The sequence below is a fragment of the Dromiciops gliroides genome, chromosome 4 (assembly GCF_019393635.1).
Source record: "Dromiciops gliroides isolate mDroGli1 chromosome 4, mDroGli1.pri, whole genome shotgun sequence".
Taxonomy (NCBI): domain Eukaryota; kingdom Metazoa; phylum Chordata; class Mammalia; order Microbiotheria; family Microbiotheriidae; genus Dromiciops; species Dromiciops gliroides.
Window position 1 is genome coordinate 236,873,092 of NC_057864.1, and position 20,857 is coordinate 236,893,948.

Here is a 20,857-nt window from a genome sequence, read left to right on the forward strand (position 1 = left end):
TCAAACTACAGGAAGAACTCAACAAAAACTGTTGGAGACTTCAACATTCTCATTTCAGATCTAGAGAAATCTAATAGAAGGAGAAAATACAAGAAATAAACTACCTACCTGACTAGATTTTAAGTGAAGTACAAATGATAGAATTTTGGAGATTCCTGAAAAGGAATAGTATAAAGTATACCTAGTGTTCAATTTTGCATAACTCCTTTACAAAAAACAACCATTAATGTCAAAGACAATCAAATGCAGAAATATAGAAATATTAAATTCATCTTTTTAGGCCAAAAAACAATAAAATTATAATCAATAATAGTAACTTAATATAAGTATTCAGATAGAAACGAAATAATGTAATGATAAAAAATTAATGGGTCAAAAAGTTGTAGAAACAATAATGTTAATAAAAGAAAATGATGAGACAATAGAGTAACACTTTGGGGATGTCCTTAAAAGATAAATTTTTGTATTAAACATTTTCATTAGAAAAAGAAAAAGAAAAAAGAGATCAATAATTTAGCATGCAACTAAAAACACTAGAAAAATAAACACATTTTAAAACTACAAATAAAAACAGAAACTGAAAATAAAAAATAGGTAAACAAAATTGAAAACCTGTTAAATTGACAAATTTATTAAAACTAAGAGCAAGTTTTAAAAATAAGTCATTTATTAATTTAATTCTTTTGAAAAGAGAAAGGAAAATAAAATTATTAAAATGGGAGGTGGAAATTCACAACAAACGAAGAAATATGGGATATTTTCAAAACTACTGAATTCCAACAAAACTGAAAATGTAAATGCAATAAGTTAATATTTTAGAAAATATGAAATACCTAAATTAAAAGAACAAAAAAATAGAGAATTTAAGATAACTCAATCACAGAAACTGAAAATGCCATAAATGGACTCCCAAAGGAAAAAAAAATCCAGACTTTTTTCAAACATTCAAAGAACAATTAACTCACATTATATAAATTATTTGCAAAAATAGATACAATCTTTCTATGAGAAAAAAATGATCTGAAATTCAAACTAGGGAAAGATATAAAGCAAAAAAAGAAATCTAGACAGCAATATCATTGATAAATATTGAGATAAACAATTTCAATAACAAGATTTTAGCAAAGAGAATATATTAATGTAGTAAAAATATTATTCATTATGATCAAGATGAATTTATCCCAGGGATTGATAAATAGTACAAGTAGGTGGCAAAGTAAATAGAGTACCGGGCCTAGAGTCAGGAAGACTCATCTTCCTGAGTTCAAATCTGGCCTCAGATACTCATTAGCTGTGTGACCCTGGGAAAATCACTTAATCCTGTTTGCCTCAGTTTCCTCAATTCTAAAATAAGCTAGAGAAGGAAATGGCAAACTACTCTAGTGTCTTTGTCAGGAAAACTCCAAATGGGGTCACAAAGAGTTGGACATGACTAAAATAACCGAACAACAAAAACAAAGCATCATTTGAAGTAGAAATACCAGAAGCCTTTCCAAACAAGAATAGAGATAAAACAAGGATGCCCATTGTCATTTCTATTATTTGACATAGTTTTAGTAATACTAAATACAGCAATAAGACAAGAAAAAGAAATTGAGAAACTAAGCATAGGTGAAGAGGAGGCAAAAGTATCCATTTTTTGTAGTTATATAAGTTCATTTGGAGGATCCTCAAGATTCAATTAAAATTATTCTTAAAAATTGTAATATTAGTTAAAAACTAAACAAGTAGTAACTTTAGTAAAATATTAATATACAAAATAAACATTAAAATATCAGTCTTTCTGTATGTTACTAACAATAACCCATAAGAGGAGATAGGAAAAAAAATCCCATTCAAAGTAAACTACAAAATGCATAAAATAGGTGGAATTTAGTCTACCAGGACATATTGAGGACCTATAAAACAATGTTCATGGAAACGAAGGAAAACTTAAGTGAAGGGAGAGATATTTATTCTTTCTGGGCCATAATAATGTAATAAAAATTATACTACCTAAATTAATTTCCAGATTTAGTGTTATACTAATCACACTAACATGAGGTAACTTCATAGAACTAGACAGAGCAATAACAACAAAACAAAGAATTTTGAGGTAAATCATGAAAAAAGTACGAATAAATGAGCCTGGCATTTCCAAATTTCAAACTAAATTACAAAGTAATAATTATCATAACTTGTTGGTACTAGGTTTTGGTGGTTGGTTTTTTTGTTTTGTTTTGTTTTTCTTTTGTTTTTTAGTGAGGCAATTAGGGTTAAGTGACTTGCCTAGGGTCATACAGCTAGTAAGTGTTAAGTGTCTGAGGCCGAATCTGAACTCAGGTACTCCTGACTCCGGGGCTGGTGCTCCATCCACTGTGCCACCTAGCTGCCCCCATGTTTTGTTTTTTAAAGTGGAACAGACTACTTAAGCAAGATTTAGAAGTAGTCAATTCTTTCACAAACCCAAGAATACCAACTTATAAAGATAAGTTTCTATTTAACAAAATTTTCGGGGGGGGGAGGGAACCTGAAAAGCAATTTGACAGAAATGAGGTTTATACTAGCAACTGACATCAAATGTCAAAATAAGGTCCAAATGTACATGCAAATATAAAAAACTGCATGATTTTTTTACAATGAAGAGAATAGAATATGGTACTTTATACAATGATGGTTAGGGGAAAAGTTTTTAAATAAACAGGATATAGAAGTGATCATAAAAAATAAAATATTCAATTTCAATCATATAAAATTTAAAAGCTTTTGCATGATGAAATCAACTAGTAAAGTATGAGAAGCAGTTAATTCAGGAAAAAATATTTGTAACAAATTTCTGTGATAAAAGTCTGATATCCAGAAATTGATGAAAATGGAAAAGAGCAAGGATAATTCCCCAATTAATAGGGGGAAAATATTAACAGACTATTTTTAAATTATACATATTTTATTTTATTTTTAATTCAAAGAACAAAACAAGCATATAACATATTTTTTTCAATCAGCAAAAATCTGTCTTCCATTACAAACATGCATAGTCAATTTCTATTTATTTCTACAAATTTCTTACATAGACCATATTTTTAAAAAATGTGTCTCATTCTGCACTCTCAGTCCTTTCTCTAATCAGCAAGTGGGTAGCATGTTTCATTATTAATCCTCTGGAATCATGCTTGGTCATTACACTGATAGGAGTTCCTAATTCTTTCAAAGATTTTTGCATTTATTATATGACAGTCATTGTATAAAATGTTCTCCTGATTAACTTAATTCAACAAAAGATCACAAAATCTTTCCCAGGTTTCTCTGAAAACATCCCTTTCATCATTTCTTACAGAACAATAGTATTCTATCACATTTGTATGCAATAATTTGCTTATCTATTCCCCATTTTATGGGAACCTTCCCATTAATTCCCCCTCCCCTTCTGCCCTTTGCCTCTTATTTTTTATTGAGTTAAATGTATTTCTGTCCAAATGTATAAGTTTTAATCTCTTAAACAGTTCAGAAGAGAATGAAGTTGAAGTGTCAGCTGCTCCCCTCCAACACTCTCTTCATCATCTATATAGATGTCTACTTGCACACTGATTATATGAGATAATTCTCCCTAGGCTTCCTTTCCCTCCCCTTCTCTCCTTCCTCTTAAAAAATCATCAAAATATAACAAAACTACTCCCAGGTCTAGCCTGATTGGACACCTTCCATGGACCCTGAAGATGCTAGTGCTCAGAGGGGACATATTTGAAAGTAAGCAGTTTATCCTTATTTTTTATCCTTGCCCTTTATCATTGTTCATTTGGTTTTTACTTTTTATGTTTCTCTTCACTTCTGTATCTGAATTTTAATATTTCTCTTTACCTCTGTTCTTTCATCATGAATACTTCGAAGTCCTCTATTTCATTACAATTCTATTTTCCCTCCCCTGTAGCATTATACTCAGTTTTGCTGGGTAAGTTATTCTTGGCTGTAAGCCCATATCCTTTGCCTTCTGGAATACTGTAGTCCAAGTTCTTTCCCCACTTCTTTATAGTGGTGACTGCTAAATAATGTGTGATACTGACTGTGGCCCCTCAGTACTTGAATTCTTTCTGACTGCTTACAGTATTTTTTTTTCTTTGACCTGCTAGCTCTGGATTTTGACTATGATGTTCCTGGGCATTTTAATTTAGGGGTTTCTTTTAGGAGGTTAATGGTGGGTTTCTTCCATTTCCAGATTGCCCTATGATTCTAAGAGATCTAGACAGTAGTCTCTTAAGATTTCTTGAAATATAATGTCTAAGCTATCGTGATTTTTGGTCATAGTTTTCAGATAGTCCAATGATCCTTATATTTTTTCTTCTCCATCTGTTTTCCAGGTCAGTTGTTTCTGTGACAAGATACCCTACATTTTCTTCTATTTCCTCTGCCTTTCTACTTTGTTTTAATATTTCTTGTTGTTTCATGGAGAAATTGGTTTCCATTTGATTCATTTAAATTTTCAGGGAGTTAGATGCTTGGGCAAGGTTTTATACCTCTTTGTGCCAAGCTATTAATTCCCTTTCCAATTCTTTCTTCCAAAACCTTCATTTCTTTTCCAAATTTTTTCATCAAGTACTATCATTTTATTTATTCAAAAACCATTTAAACTATTTTAAACCTTTGTTTCATCTCTTTCAAGGTATGTTAGTTGAGTGTATGCCCAAAACCTGTGTTTTTCTATTAGGCAATGCTTGTATATGTTTTGGAGACATTCTCTGTTTGGAGTCATTCTCTTCTACATTTGGGTCTTGATTGTCTCTGCCAACATAATAGATTTTTATGGTATGATTCTTTTTTTCTCCCACTCTTCCAGCCTACATTCTAACTTTAGATTTGATAGTAGGGCTGAGATCTACTATACTTCTGAAAGGGAGATCTGGGCTGATCATGTTGTTGCTTTTTATGGTAATGAATGTTGTGTTATTACAAGATCTCAGGGACAGGCTGGGGACCTGCAAGTTTTCAGTACTCCTAAAGTGGTCTGATCCAGGGCAAAGTCTGATTGCTTCCCTCTTAGTCTGAGTCCTCTAAGTTCCTAATCTGGTTTTAGGTCTGTACAAGAGTAGATGACTACTGGAGTCAGCCCCTATTAGCCCACTGGAAAAAGTTCTGTTGGTTCAGAGTGATAGAACGGCAAGCTCCCCTTCAGTCTGGGATTCTTGCCTTGGTTGGCTCTCTGTTGGCTAAGCTGAATGATGGAAATGAGATCCTGCCCTGCACTTGGGGTTTGAGCCAAACTATTACTGCTTGCTTCTGAAGATGTTCCTTTCTTGGTGTGCCACCCAGGGCCTACATGAGAATCCCTCCCACCAACCTCCACAATGGCCAGAACCCTTCTCAGTCCACCTTAGATTTATGAAGCAGAACTGGGTAAATGATACCAAAACTTCCAGTTCACACCTATACCCATTGAAGTGTCCCAGGATGGGTCTGAGGGTGCTGGGATATGGATCTGAATCCTCTTCTTGCTCTAGGCACTGGAGCACTCTCAGGTGGCATGCTCCTGGACCAACCTTTTCTCTAGCCTCTGCAGGCAGACAAAGGTCTTCTGCCAAGTTAGGCTGGATAAACAACTTACTAGGACTTTATTTTTTAGATTTCTTCAGCAGGATTTGATCTGATCTATTGTCTTTTTAAGTAATGAAAAAGCATTTATTAGATACTTACTGTATGCCAAGCACTATTCTAAGGGCTGGAGATCCGGAAAGCAAGATAATCTTTGCTCTTAAGGGGATCACATTCTAATAAAGGGAGACTATATGTGTGCATAAAATATTACCATATTAGTCATTTTCTATAAGAAAACTTGAATAAAAAATGAAAGTGAAAAATAGCATGCTTCAGTCTGTGTTCCAACAATATCAGTTCTTTCTTTGGAGGTGGATAGTATGTTCTATCATTAGTCCTTTGGGATTATCTTGGATCACTTGGATCAGCAATAGCTGAGAATAGTTAAGTCATTCACAATTGCTCATAGAACAATATTGCTGTCTCTGTGCACAATGTTCTCCTGGTTCTGCTCACTTCACTATACATCAGTTCATATAAGTCTTTCTGGGCCTTTCTGAAATCATTCTGCTTGTCATTTCTCATAGCACAATAGTATTCCATCACAATCATATACCACACCATTTTTAGTCATTCCCCAATAGATTTCCAATTCTTAGCCACCACAAAAAGAGCTGCTATCAATATTTTTGTACAAATAGTTTTTTTTTCCTTTGGGGGAATGTCTTTGGGATATAAACTTAGCAGTGGTATTGCTGGATCAAAGGGTATGCACAGTTCTATAGCCCTTTGGGCATAGTTCCAAATCGTTCTCCAGAATGGTTGGAATCTTTTCACAACTCCACCAACAGTGGAGTAGCATCCCAGTTTTCCAATATCCCTTTCTGTTTTTGTTATATTTGCCACTCTAATAGGTTTGAGGTTATACCTCAGAGTTGTTTTAATTTGCATTTCACTGATCAATAGTGACCTAGAACATTTTTTCATATCATTTTAGATAGCTTTGATTTCTTTGTCTGAAAACTGCCTATTCATATCCTTTGACCATTTATCAATTGGGGAATGACTTGTATTTTTATAAATCTGACTCAGTTCTCTATATATTTGAGAAATAAGGCCTTTATCAGAGATACTTGTTTCAAAAATTCTTTCCCAGTTTTCTGCTTCCCTTATAATTTTGGTTACATTAGTTTTGTTTGTGCAAAAACTTCTAAATTTTGTATAATCAAAATTATCCATTTTATATTTTATTTTTCTCTATATATTCTTTAGTAGGGACAGTTAGGTGGCACAGTAGATAAAACACTGGCCTTGGATTCAGGAGGACTTTAGTTCAAATCAGGCCTCAGACACTTGACACTTACTAGCTGTGTGACCCTGGGCAAGTCACTGAACCCTCATTGCCTGCCACCCCCCAAAAAAGCAAAATCAAAACCAAAGAAATATATATTCTTTGGTGCTAAATTCTTCCTCGGCCCATAAATCTGACAAATGATCCTATGCTTTCTTAATTTGCTTGTAGCATCACCATTTATGTATAAATCATGTGCTCTTTTGACCTTATTTTAGTATATAGTGTGAGATGTTAGTCTATACCTAGCTTCTGCCATACTGTTTTCCAGTTTTCCCAGAAGTTTCTGTCAAATAATGAGTTTCTGTTCCAAAAGCCTGGATCTTTGGGTTAATCATATACTGGATTACTATAGTCCTGATGTATTTTCTAAGTTTGTTTGGAGGAGTTTTGTGCATGGTAGCTCAATAGGATTGCTTCCTACTATACTACCATCTTGGCTCTGCCTAATAGGCTATTTTCAAAGGAATAAATGCAAACTGTCAATTATCACATGAGAAAGTACTACAAATCACTAATAATAAAAAAATGCAGATTAAAACAACTTTTGAGGTTTCGCCTCACACTCATCATTGTTGTTGGGGCTGTGAATTAATCTAGCCATTCTGGAAAACAATTTGGGGTTATAGTAAACAGGTCACTAAACTGTATATACATTGTATATACCCTTTGACCTAATAATACTAGTCAACAAGCATCTATTAAGCACGCACTTACTATGTGCTAAGCAATGGGAATACAGAAATACAAGCAAAAAAACAGACTATGAGGGATTTGGTCCAAGCAAAACAAAGAAGAAAATGTCCCATATATGCAAAAAAGTAAAGCAGAACTCACTGTAATAGCAAACAACTAGAAGGAAAGTATATTTCTTTCTTTACTTTTCTTTCTTTTTTTTTTTTTTTGCAGGGCAATGAGGATTAAGTGACTTGCCCAGGGTCACACAGCTAGTAAGTGTCAAGTGTCTGAGGCAGAATTTGAACTCTGGTCCTCCTGAATCCAGGGCCTGTGCTTTATCCACTGTGCCACCTAGCTGTCCCAGAAAGTATATTTCTAATCTAAGTACTTAGCCAGGATCAAAATGTAAAGAAAAATAACTTGAAAAGGATTCAGAGGGGGCAGCTAGGTGGTGCAGTGGATAAGACACCGGCCCTGGATTCAGGAGAACCTGAGTTCAAATCCGGCCTCAGACACTTAACACTTACTAGCTGTGTGACCCTGGGCAAGTCACTTAACCCCCATTGCCCCACAAAATAACAACCAAAAAAAAAAAAAAAACCAAAAATGAAAAGGATTCAGAACTCTGATTAATACTATGACAAAAGATGATTCAGAAGACTAATGACAAAATATATACCTCCTACCCCTAGGATGAGAGGTGATAGACTAAATGTGCTTGTTACTGGGGAGGCCTTCTCTGGGAAAGACTAGGTCAAGTCAGTGAGTAGAGATAGCTATACCAAAAGATATTAGCAAAAAAAAAATTTTTTCAAGCACAGAAGAAAAAGTAATGAAAATGACAAACAAGTAAAACAATGCTGTTATTAACTTGGTGGATTTAAATTTTTTAATATTTTCTTTAAACTACACTTAACAAAAGTTCACAGTTACTTTTATGATCTTCTTTCTAGTCTGAAATGTCTGTTGATGATTGTTAAATAAAAATGAAAAAGAAAACTGGGGAATTGCTAAATAGATTATAATATATATAATACAAGAATTTGTAATAGGAATATTTTAAATAAGAAGAAATTCAGAGGTACCTTGGGACAACAGTCCCAATAAACAGTCAATAAACATTTATTAAGCACCCACTATGTGCTAGGCAAAACAAAAATTAAATATTTCCTGTCTTCAAAGAGCTTATATGGGGGGGGAATTTATATAAATAAGCATATATACAATATAAATACAAGGAAATTTCAGAGGGGTAGGCACTAACAGGTAGATCACAGAGATTTAGGGGCCTTAGAGACAATCTAGTCCAACCTCTCCATTTTTTAGATGAGGAAACCAAGACAGAGAAAAGTTGAAAGACTTGCCCAGGGTGACACAGATAGCATTTGGGGCAAGATCTGAATTTAGATCTTCTTGACTACAAGTCCAGCTCCCTCTCCAACATACCATCTAGATAACTCCTAGAAAGGATCACAAAAGGCCTCATGTAGAAGATGGTGCTTGAGCTGATCTCTGAATTAAACTGGGCATTCTAAGAGGCAGAGAGAAGGCACAGAGACCAAAAAAAGAAAAAAATGGAGTTGCCTATGAAGAGCAGCAAGAAGTCCAGTCTGTCTGGAGCACAGATTTTTGTGAAGGGGAGAAAGCATTCAAACCAAAAGAACTATTTACATTATGAGCACAATAATATAAAGAAAACAAGTGTGAAAGATTGTAGTATTTGGGCACAGACAAATGCTGATATGTTTTTGGTTACTGTCATTTTGTTACAAGGAAAGGTTCTATGGAAGGGATGGAGGTAGACATAATCAATAAATAACAAGGATATTTTTTCTTAACCACCAATATGACATTTTTTAAAAGGAAAAAAAAATTGTAGCTTCATCTCTCTAATGCTTAGTTGACTCATCTTAGAAAATGAAATCCATTCAGATCTCGAATCACCTTCTGTGATTCAATGGAGGCCTGGGCATCTTCAGCAAGTCTAAAGGGATATGGAAGACTTGAAATATCATAAAGTAGATCCAACAGCAACAAAGACCGAAAAGAGACCTTAGGGATCCTCTTGTCCAACCCTCTCATTCTGCAAATAAGGAAGCTGAATCTCAGATAAAGTGAAGTGATTTGCCCAAGGTCAAAGAGAAAGTGAAAACCAGGTCTTCTGTAGTCAAATCCAAAGCTCCTTCCAGTATATTACAAGCAAGCTATGGGCAGCTAGATGACGCAGTGGATAGAGCACCAGCCCTGGAGTCAGGAGGACCTGAGTTCAAATCCGGCCTCAGACACTTAACACTTACTAGCTGTGTGACCCTGGGCAAGTCACTTAACCCCCAATTGCCTCACTAAAAAAAAAAATTAAATAAATAAATAAATAAACAAGCAAGCTACCCCAATTTCTTACTAGCACTCCTAATAGTAGTAATAATAATAGCAATAGATGGCATCTATATGCATTTTTAACCTGACCTATGATTTCGTTAGTCCAAGAATTTCCTCTTCCTGTTGCAGATCAGCATCTTCATTGCAACTTAGGGCCTTTCAGAGTTCCCTGGGCCAGTTTGAAGTTAAGTAATTTTGCCCAGTGGCGCACAGCCAGCATGTACAGAGGCAGCCATCTTCCTGACTTTCTATCCACTATGCCATGCCCCCCCCCAAACTCCACCCATATAGACTACTGCATTTTAAGATTTGTAAAATGAAATGCATATTATCACATCTAACAAACAACCCTGTGAGGCAGGTACTATGGTTATCATCTCTGTTTTACAGATAAGAAAACTAAGGACCACAGACTTGCCACAAAGAGTCTGAACCCATGTCTTCCTGCCTCATATGTCCAGCACTCAATCCACCACAATAGGGACTGGGTATGATTCCTCTTCCCCACCTCTCCCCCTGCTGCTAATGAACTCTTCCCTTGCATTTCACGAAAGGATTTATGAAACACCTGAGAAATGTCCATTTTAAGTGAAAGTGTAGCACTGCCTAATGTTTACGACTGAAAGGAAAGAGTCTGGAGTCAAATGGTACAACCCTGGAGCATAGGACTTGAAATTTTGAGATCATCTGTAGAATGAGAGGGCTGGGCAAGATGAGGATTCCACCTGGGTCAATGACTTGTTTTATACACCACTGACAGGGCATTATCCTTTCTTAATAAAGGGGGTACAGTCACACAGCTCACCTGGGTAAAGACTTGACCAGGAATTGGGAAAGACAAGAGAGAAATATCACCAAAAGCAAAGTACAAGTGGCTAGGAGGATTTCCATGGGGCCTGGCACTGACTGAACAACGTGTAAATTACATGCTAAACAGATGCAAATTAGAGTCTATTATTTTGGAGTCCACAGTTTGGACACTTTTTGTATTAAGACTACAGAACTGTTACAGAGGTCCTGTGGGCCTCCTATTCAATGCAACTGAAATACTGGGTTCCTAGAGGTTATATGGCACTACACAAGTCTAACGCTCTGACAATAAATATTCTTACAATAAATATCTCATTATGACTAAGATTTCTAAGTTTCAGGCCATTTATTTAGAGTTATATCTAAAACAGCAGCATACGTTTCAGTTTCCTGGGGTTTTTTGACCTGAACAGTAAAGCAATTTCAAGAAGTCAGTATTTTATGCCTCATGCTCCAGGGCTATCACAGGGGTAGTTGAATGGACTGCTATATGATCAATTGACTTTTTCATGATCAATGAAATTGACAGCTATTTTTATCCCTGCATAGTATAACTAGTTATTGCAATTCCCAATGCTATATATTCCTTGTGGCTTTCAGCCTCTTTTCTTTATAACTTGATGGTTAGCTCTTCACCAAATACATCATCACTTCATCTCTGAATACTGGGTTCTAATCTGAGGGCTCTCTCTAGCAAGTTTCCTAGCCATCCAGCAGCACAATATACAAAAAGCACCGAACAGTGAGGCAAGAGTCTTCTGGGGTGAGTCACAGTTCTTGCCTGTGCATATAGGTTACCTTTTCTATAAATTGGCCTAGATAAAATCCAAGCTTCCTTCCTCTCTAAGATTCTATAATTCTTAGACCTTCTGCTCTTCTTTTTTTTTGTGAGGCAATTGGGGTTAAGTGACTTGCCCAGGGTCACACAGCTAGTAAGTGTCAAGTGTCTGAAGTCCGATTTGAACTCAGGTCCTCCTGACTCCAGGGCCAGTGCTCTACCCACTGTGCCACCTAGCTGCCCCCCTTCTGCTCTTCTGAAGGGCCTAATATGTACCTTTACCAAGTCAAATATCTTGCAAAAACTATGGACCATTTTGAGAATATTTGACTTAATTAATGATAGTTTCTTAGACTTAGAACCCTCAGATTCCACAAAGGAAGACTGTGCAGAAAGTAAAGGTATGATTATTTCTTAGGAAAGGGAAGGAAAAAGAACTGCTCACAAAGTATTTGTACTTGTATATCCCCAGCTAAGACTTTTATAATTGAGGTCCCCAGAGAGCAATTTATTACAGTGAAGCCATTGTGTACAACAGACACTGTAGAAGCCATCAAGATAACAGGGATAACAACCCAATGGACTTTTGAAGTGTAAACATAAAAGTTTACAACGTTGGTTTAATCCCAAGACAAAAAATTTGCTTAATGAAAAGCACAACTCACCCCAAGGAGGAAATATCGATACCAGCTGTGAGCTGCAAGGAGGGGATTCCTTCCAGGGAACATCTGAATTTCAAAATGTTGCTTTCCAATATTTACTCTGGACATGAATTCTCAAATACTTTTCTGAGGATCTCATTTTTCTACAGGAGAAGGTCAGAGAGAAGTCTGGGTAGGGCAAACAGAGAGCTTAGCTGATCCTGGAAAAGCAGAGTCTAGCCCCAGTAGGGTTACTCTGACAAACTTTTCACTTATTGGGTAAAGTCGGAAGCAGCCTCATTTGGTCTTTTGGCAGCCTGGTGCATTGTTTGGGCTAATGTTTCCACGTTATTTGGGTAGTGCTGGGAGGTTCCTGCCCACCAGGTGCTAATGAGAATGCCAGCAGAGGTGCTTGCTCCAGCTGCTCTGGCTTACAGAGATAAATGACCTACCCACACTGTTTACACATTTAAACAGCACTTACTAGCTTCACACCAGGGACTCAGAAATGCCATTTCCCACCAAACCCCTCTCTTTAACTACATCACACTTCTTAACTCCTTCCTAGCCTCCTTTAATTTGCTCATTTATTTTGGCTTTCCTGGAAGCCCTGAGATGCTGGAGGGCAGAGTCAGGCAACCATATCACTAGGCCAAAAGGGGAAAACAGCTGGGGCTTTCTGATTTGTAGCTCTGTTTCATCTCCTTTGAAGGAAAGAAATTTTATAGAACTAAGCAGGAGTAAAATCAGTAAAGCTAATAAAACTCTTATCCATAAACAATAACTGAGTAATGAGTGTGCACAGGTACATACTCAAATCCGTCACTTTCATTTCTAACCTTGGGCTCTCTTTTGCTTAGACTGACAGCTAAGATAAAGCTTAAAACCTAATATACAATATCTTATCTTTCTGATATGTTATCAGTTGTGGAACCAACTCCAGTCGTTGATAGAGCCAACAGGTTCTCCTTACTCTCTTTCTACAAAGAAGCACTCCAAGAAAGAGTACCACGCTAGATTCTAGTCCAGGGTCTAAATTACTCAACCTCTCTGACCCTGTGTTTTCCCCCTTTAAAATAAGGAGAGTAAATCCCAGGAGTTCTTAAACTTTCTGTGTCATGAACCAGTCTGGTGAAACCTATGGAACCCTTCTTAGAATAATTATTTTAAATTAACAAAATAAAATGCATGGATTGCTTAGGAGACTAATAATACTGAAATAGGTTTTTTTTTAAATTTTATTTGAAAGTTTGCAGACCCCAGATTAAAACAACAAACAAGCTCAGTAGAGGATCTCTAAGGGTCCTTCAAGCTCAGATGAGCTATCAAATTATGGAACAATCATTGCCATAAACAACTATTTTTCCTTCTCATTCTTTCAGAAATTTTTGCTGATTTTTTTTCTTTACATTTTAAATGTATCATTCCTAGGAAGATCAATGGGCAGAACATGGGAACGCTTGGGTAGATCAGTCATTTGTAAAGGGAACTGATTCATTCTAAGCTGTATTGAAACTTCTGCAAGCATCAAATTGCAGGTACCTCACTACCACAGGAGTCCAGCTCTGGCCCAGCAAGGAGCTCACCTTGCAAAGCCATCTTTTATATAAGTTTTAAATTACAGTTGGGGTGATGCAAAGCCCTAGAATGAGTGGCAGAACAAGTTTTCATAAGCTTGTCCTGCAACAAACTGGAAAGGTCTCATGCTGACACCCCTATAGTAAGATTAAGCACCATGCTTCATCAGGCACTAAATACTAACACAGGTCCTCCCAACATCAGTGGGAATGCTGATTAAAAGTGATGTCAATAATTTATGAAACACAATATGTTCTTCAGATGCTTAGAAGAAGAAAGCGGGGAAAACCCAGAAACCCAGGTGGTGAAAAACTGCTCATGCATTTCCCCTTGGATGTACACCCCCACCATGCATGGATGAATGCAAATGCACACATGTATAAAAGCATGAGAACACACTGATACATATGGGCGGAAGAGAGTATTTAGTTATTCCACTGAGAGCTGTCAGGACTGTAACATTATATATACATAGTCTTGTCTTTTGCATTGTTTTGAATTATTTCTGGGAAGAAATTCTAAATTGAATTTAAAATAAATCTTGCCTTTCCAAGTGGACATGTTTATACCATAGAGACCTCTACCTTGAAACAATGCAGAAAAGGAGGCAACTAACATATATTTTACAAGAATATGAAAAATATTGTGGTCCTATTTAAAAAGACTTATGTTATCACATTTAAAAACCTTGAAAATGTGTTGTTATTTTTGTTCTGATCCACAAGGAAGATGAAAATATTTAAGATTTTTAAAACCATATTTGATTTTTTTCATAGGGGAAAGATGAACTGCATAGAGGTCAGGGTTAATCTGTACCAAGACAGTTTCCTGGATATTTAAGTCTCATGTCCCTTTGGGTGCCAAAATTCTATTTCTACTCCTTTTGCTCAGGGTATGAATATCCTGCATAAAATATTTCAAAAGTATGAATCAGTTTCACAAGACAGAATTATGATGAAAACAAAAACCTAGTAAGTATAACACAAAATCAGTTTTGTAAAGATTTGGTAAGACTTCCTCAAGAAGTCACCTGTCACATATAAATTCATTCACATAACTCCAGTCTGGGTTTTGTTGTTTAGGAATTTTTCATATCTGTAAAAGGTTCAATTTTTAATTGTAAATTCCTTGAAAATTACCGCACTAGCTTTATTTTTGTAAGATGGTGGAATGATCACCCAGATTCAAGGTTATTTTCACTATTAAGAATTTATAGTCCCTTCAATACTGGACTTTAATTTACAGAACAGCAGAAAACTGACTGAAAGGAGTAGTACATTGCTTTGATATCATCACATTAGCAGGAATGCAAAATATTTGTAAAGGTTTGAAGTTATTCTAGCTATTAAAATTAGGGAGAAAAAATCATTACAAATTAGAATAGCTACAATGAATTTTTCAAGCTGCATCTACCAAATACAAACCAAAAAAGCTTTAAAAAAGAAAGAAAGTCAGACTGATTTGGGATGTGATATGGACAAAAATAATCAGTTATTTTGTTTAACCTCTTTTTTTGGTTCATTTGTTACTAATTTAATTAATTAGCTGACTGATCAATTTTGTCAGAATGTTCAATCCAGTCTGTGTGAAGGCACTGCTTTCCTGTATGATGAGAAAAAAAACCTTTAAATTATTGAATTTATTTAAAGTGCAACTCATCATTCAGACCCAGATTATTTCTCCATAGATAAAAAAGTGTGTTCCATTCTCTGGAAAATCTCATTAGTAGTGATAGTAGAGGAGCAAGCATTCAAGCCAATCAAACTTTACCCCAATGCTAGGCTAGTTTGTCTAAATTATATATTTCACTTTGTCAGTGGGCACCCTTCCTATTACAGGACTAAGTGATCTTCCAAAAATATGTACAAAGTAGAACTATGGAAATGTTATCTTCAATAAAGAGATTCTAGAAAGACCAAACACCATCAATATCGAGAGAGAGAGAGAGAGAGAGAGAGAGAGAGAGAGAGAGAGAGAGAGAGAGAGAGAGAAAAGAAAGAGGAGGAGAAGAAGAGGAAGAAAAATGCACATTTCTGAAGGACTAGAACTCAAGGAGTGGCAGCTTGAAGAAGATCCTAAGACCATGACACATGTAGCTATTACCTCCATACAGAATACGGACAAAGAACTTCATACCTTTTCTAGTTTTGTCCACCAAAAGAAAAGAGAATGAATACTCAAGACTACAGAAGTGTTTCATATTCTGTGCAAAAATAGATGATCAGCAAACTAAGGAAAGCAGTTTTCTCAAAACCAGCTATCCCAGCTCTTGACCTGAATGTTCCCAGCTTTTCTTTTTTTTTTCCAGGAGATTGCTTAAATGACTGTGTCTACAAGTAATAAAGCACAAACTATTCAACAATGACATGACACAATTAATCAAAACCAGACCACAAACGTGTGTTCATGGGGACTGAAGAATTTTGTGTGTCTGAGAGAATGCAGACATAATGGGAGACCAGAGACTCCAAAAAAAAAAAAAAAGGAAAGAAATACAAAAAACCTGTAAAGATAACAGTTTTATGTAAATTTCAATCCTGATTAATTTTTATTCAGCAATTATTAAAAGATTACATCCACTTAATATGAGGTAGAAAAACTTAAAATATACCTTATATATTACTATTTCACAGATTTGGAAATTGAGGCATGAGATGTCTGCAGTGAAGAAAGATTGTGTCTACCTGTATAAGTTGGGATATCAATTTGAGTGTCTGACATTGGAAAGAGCCTTTGTTTTATCTTTAATTTAGCCTCATAGTTTTCAGTCACGAATTTCTGCCAGGTTTCTCTCCTCACAGTTGAAACTGTGAGTTTTACTGGTAAGTGAGAAGTTTAGGCCTTGATTATTTCAGATCTAGGTAACTTCCCAGAACCCTATTTGTTTTGTTTTGGTTGGAAAAGGGAGTTAATTTTTCTTTGTCCAGGTGAATTTTCAAAATAATTCCTGAACTCTCTCTTCTATTGCCCTTTGCCTATGTAGATAGTAATTGACCTGAATTTCATCATGTTTCTTCCCTTCTTATAAACATACTGCAAACAAAAACAAACTTCCTTTTTTAAAAGAAAAAGACCAACCGACAATGAATTAAAAAGTAATCTGTGCCAGGTATAGACCCAAACCCGAATTAAAAATTGTTCCGTCAACACTGTTCATAAGATTTGCAACCTGTCTCTTATTTCTCATCTGGCGAATAGAAGCAAGGGCAAACTTAGTGAGGCCTAGAATTCCTATCAACACCCCCCCCCCCAACCACCACCACCAGAGAGGGGAGTATTCAGTCCATTACTCAAATGGAGGTCTGCACTGGAAAATATTAACGTGTTCTGATATCAGACTTTTAGAGCCAAATATACGTAAAAGCAATACGGGCATTTATTAGAGTGAGGGTTCCGTAAAATCGGGAATTACCGAATAATTTCTAGAGTAGAACTCTTGCCTGACTGATTATTTCTCTTCCTTCCCGGCTTTTTTGAGGGTTTTGAGTAGGCTCAAAACTTGGCGGGCACGCACACACGTGTCAAGTAAGCTTCAGTGAACTCCGTCCAATTCCTCTTTTCGTGTCCTCTAGTTTTGGGTACACCCTAGCCTGCCCGCATCTGACCCTGAAGTCTTTCTCCTAAACTACAAAATTTACCTCACCTTGCGCTCAAGAGCTAAGAAGGTAAAGCGCCCCCGGCTGGGAGTGGGAACGGGTCTCAGGAACCAGAAACCTGGGTCCTGGACGATGGCGTCTCGGTTCTAATGCCAAGCGCGCAGTTCACTTCATAGAAGATGATTCCCTGCCTCAGACAGGGTGGAGGGCGCAGCACTGTCCCCACCCTCTGCATCCGCCCTGCGGCTTCTGAGGCTCTAGATTCTCCTCTCATACGCACAGTTGATTTTTGCATCCTAGGTTACCCGACGCCATCCCTCCACTTCGCTTCTCTCCCATCCCTAACCCTGGCCAGAGCCCCGAAGCTCCCCGACAGCAGCAGGGCGCACAACTCACCCACGCACTCGTTGGCTTCCCGGGCCGTGGCCCGCTGCCAGGGCCGGTCGTAATGAAATGGCTTGCAGCGGTCGCACTCCGGTCCCGCCGTGTTGTGCTTGCAGTCGCACACCAAGCTGTCGTCGCGGTCGCGCACACAGCGGGCCGCGTGGCCGTTGCACTTGCAGCGGCCGCCCACCTGCAGGTCAGAAACGGCGTAGAAGTAAGAGTCCCGCGCCAACTCTGAGTCATCCTCGTTCTCATCGCCAAAGGTGTGCAGCCGATTGAAGGCCACGCGGATGTCTGTGGCCGTGACCCAGTCCTGCAAAACTGGAGAGTTATCGAAATCGTGCGCAGAGGGCCGCCCGTCCAGCGTGCTGAAGGCGATCAGACCGCCGGACAGCGGGCGCATGTCTGTGTGCGAGTCGGTGCATACAGCCTCTTGCTCGTTTTGCTTGGTGATGGGAGCCCGATGGGGGCGGTTATACATCTTGCGGCACTGAGTCGAGTAAAACTGAAAAGGCACCCAAGTGCGCCCGTAATCCATGGATTTGTAGATTGCCATGGACTCGGGCCTCGGGGAACAGAACTGGAGGCTCACGTAGGTAACCTCAAACTTCTTGCCCAGGGAGAGCGTGAGCGTCACGTTGTGAGGGAACTGCAGGTAGTTCTCGGACTGCCAGCAGGTCAGGTTGTGCGGGTTGTTGAGGTCAGTGAGGAAAGTGGGCGGGTGCGCTTTTTTGGGGTCCGAGGCGTTGCAGAGGTGGCAAGAGCGCAGCCGCTCCTCTCCGCGCTCCACCACCACGCAGTAGCGGGCCGGGGGTCGTCCGCAGGTGCTGGACACTTTCACATCCTTGCCGAAAGCCGAGTTAACGAAGTCAGGGATGCAGCGGCGGGGATGTCCATTTTCGTCCGAGCAGGGGTCAGGCTGCGCCGCCTGACCCGCGAACATGCTGAGCCCCGGTCCCCCGCGCACCGCTTCCACCAGGCACGCCACGGCCGCCAGAGCTGCCAGCGCCTCCCACACTCTGCGCATCATGCTGCGTCCAGCTTGCCTCCGGCTCGGCCGCCGACCCGTCCGCCCACTCCGTCAATCGCCTGCCGAGAGAGAAGAGAGGGAACCCGTGCTCAGTGAGGCGACCCGGTGCCCAAGAGTCCCAGGCAGGGAGCCGAAAACAGGCGCAGACCCCAGGGAAAGGAGAACCCGGCCGGCGATCTAGAGCCGAGATCCTCCCGCATATTCACCCTCCGGACCAAGGCGGGGGCATTCCCCAAGCCGGCCTTCCCAGCCCATTCGTCTTGTCAGGAGCTTTAGAAGCTAAGGAGCCCCTTTAACCCCGAGGGGCAAAGCCCCCCGAAGCTATTCCAGGCCCCCTCCCCCACCCCGAAGGTTCCTCAGTCAGAAGCGCGGCGCGGGGGGAGAAAGGTACCATGCAGCCCCAGCAGTCGGGGGCATCCCTCCTCCGCACCCCGCTATCGCGTCCGCGTCTTTGGTCGAGGAACCCGCGCACGGGACTTTACCTTTGTAGAAGGGGCAAAAGAGAAAGAAAAAGTTTGGATGGCTCCGGAATGGGAGCCGCGTCTGTGGCTGCGGTGTGCTCGGAGCCCGCTAGCGGTAGCGTTCTCAGACCGGGTTTGCCGGTTCCATGCCCTGCGCCTCGGCTGCCCTGCCTTTAGCAGTCCCACTCTCCCCGCCGCCTGCTCTGTGAGTGACGCGACCGCCCGGATACCGCCGCTCCCGCCAGAGGTCAGAGTTATGACACTCCCCGCGCCTGTAGCGCAAGCACACACACACACACACACACGCACACACACACACACACACACTCACACACACTCACATACACACACTCGCAGCCACTGAAGGCTTCGCTGCAGTGGCGGCACGGGGTGGGAGTCGTGGGCGGAGGGACGAGAGGGGAGGGGAGGGGAGGGGGTTGAGGGGGAAAGACGGGCGGAGCCGGGAGAGCGGGGAGGTGGCCAATTAAACTGTCCCAGAATCTGACTACACTGTTGCAAAGTTTGAAACCCCGGGAAAGAAGAAAGTTACGGGGAAGACTGGAGTTTGAAAGAAGAAGAGTGAAACAGAAACCCAGCAATAAAGAGGTTTCAGCCTAGAAAGAGACCTAGAAAGATTCAGAGACAAAGAAAAAAACGAAGTCACAAAGGAAACACACACACACATCCCCCAAAACCCTAGCTGGAAGGAGCTGGTAGGGACCCAGGCTGGGAGATGGATTGTTAGTTCCTGGATTGTGGATGTATCTATATATGGGTGTGTACCCATTCGTATGTTAGACAAGTGTGGGATGGACATCCTCATAGATTTTGACTGATTCGCAAAGTCCCAAGGACATAGGATTTCAAGCTGAAAGTGACCCCAACTTCTTCATTTTACAGATGAGGAAATTTGAGTCTCAGAGGGGCTAAATTATATACCCATGGTCAACGCGGGTCTTTCCAGATCGACAACGAAAAGATTTAAAGAAACAAAATGGGGGCGGGGACGGGGGGCGGGAGGGGGTTAATGATAATTTTCCTGTTCTTATCTTCAGCAGATGTGTTCTCACCTCAGCACCCAGTAACGGCCAATGCAGCCAGTGGACAAAGCAGTCACTGTTTGATAATGATGATAATTTGGGTTCAAGAACATACCAGCAAGCTGCTGATTGATGCTCAGGTGCTACCCTCCGACACGTCCACCGACCTCCAACCCACCCAACCCATGCTTGCTGTATATAATGGCAGTAAAAATGAGGGACATTTTAAGGGTTGCCTCTGAGTGTGCATGGTCTATGGTATATTGTGTGAACATGATTGCTCCTTTGAGGGAAAGTAGTTTATGAAGAATGACTAAGGCTGAGCTGTGGTTGTGGGAGAAAGCTAGATCTACAGATGACTGTTGTGAGATGTCTATAGGTAGCAGTATGGGGAGACTGATCCTTAACCCCAATTTTCTCTTTCCTTGACTCCACTAAATATCTGAATAGTAAAATTGGGATTGTTTCAGGATCAGGAAGCAACTAAAGGGGAAGATACTCAACAAAAGGGATCTCTTTAACCATCATTCCCCCACTTTGCGTTTAGTTTCCTAAGGATTTGTGAGGATTGGATTCGACATGTATTCCTTAAGTCACCATGTACACACCACTATGGAAAGTGAGCA

At 39.4% G+C, this 20,857-nt stretch overlaps 1 protein-coding gene across 1 annotated transcript in view; it reads right to left on the bottom strand.

Annotated features, from left to right (window-relative positions):
- The window catches only part of NTN1 (netrin 1), a 367,906-nt gene extending 348,351 nt beyond the window's left edge, over nucleotides 1-19,555 (bottom strand). Inside the window, exons 1-2 of the mRNA XM_044000003.1 lie at nucleotides 19,213-19,555; nucleotides 17,713-18,789 (exon numbers count right to left, since the gene is read on the bottom strand). Of these exons, the coding sequence (XP_043855938.1) occupies nucleotides 17,713-18,730 (1,018 nt within the window). The 5' untranslated portion in view covers nucleotides 18,731-18,789; nucleotides 19,213-19,555. The remainder of the gene's footprint in view (nucleotides 1-17,712; nucleotides 18,790-19,212) is intronic.
- Nucleotides 19,556-20,857: the final 1,302 nt, after the last annotated feature.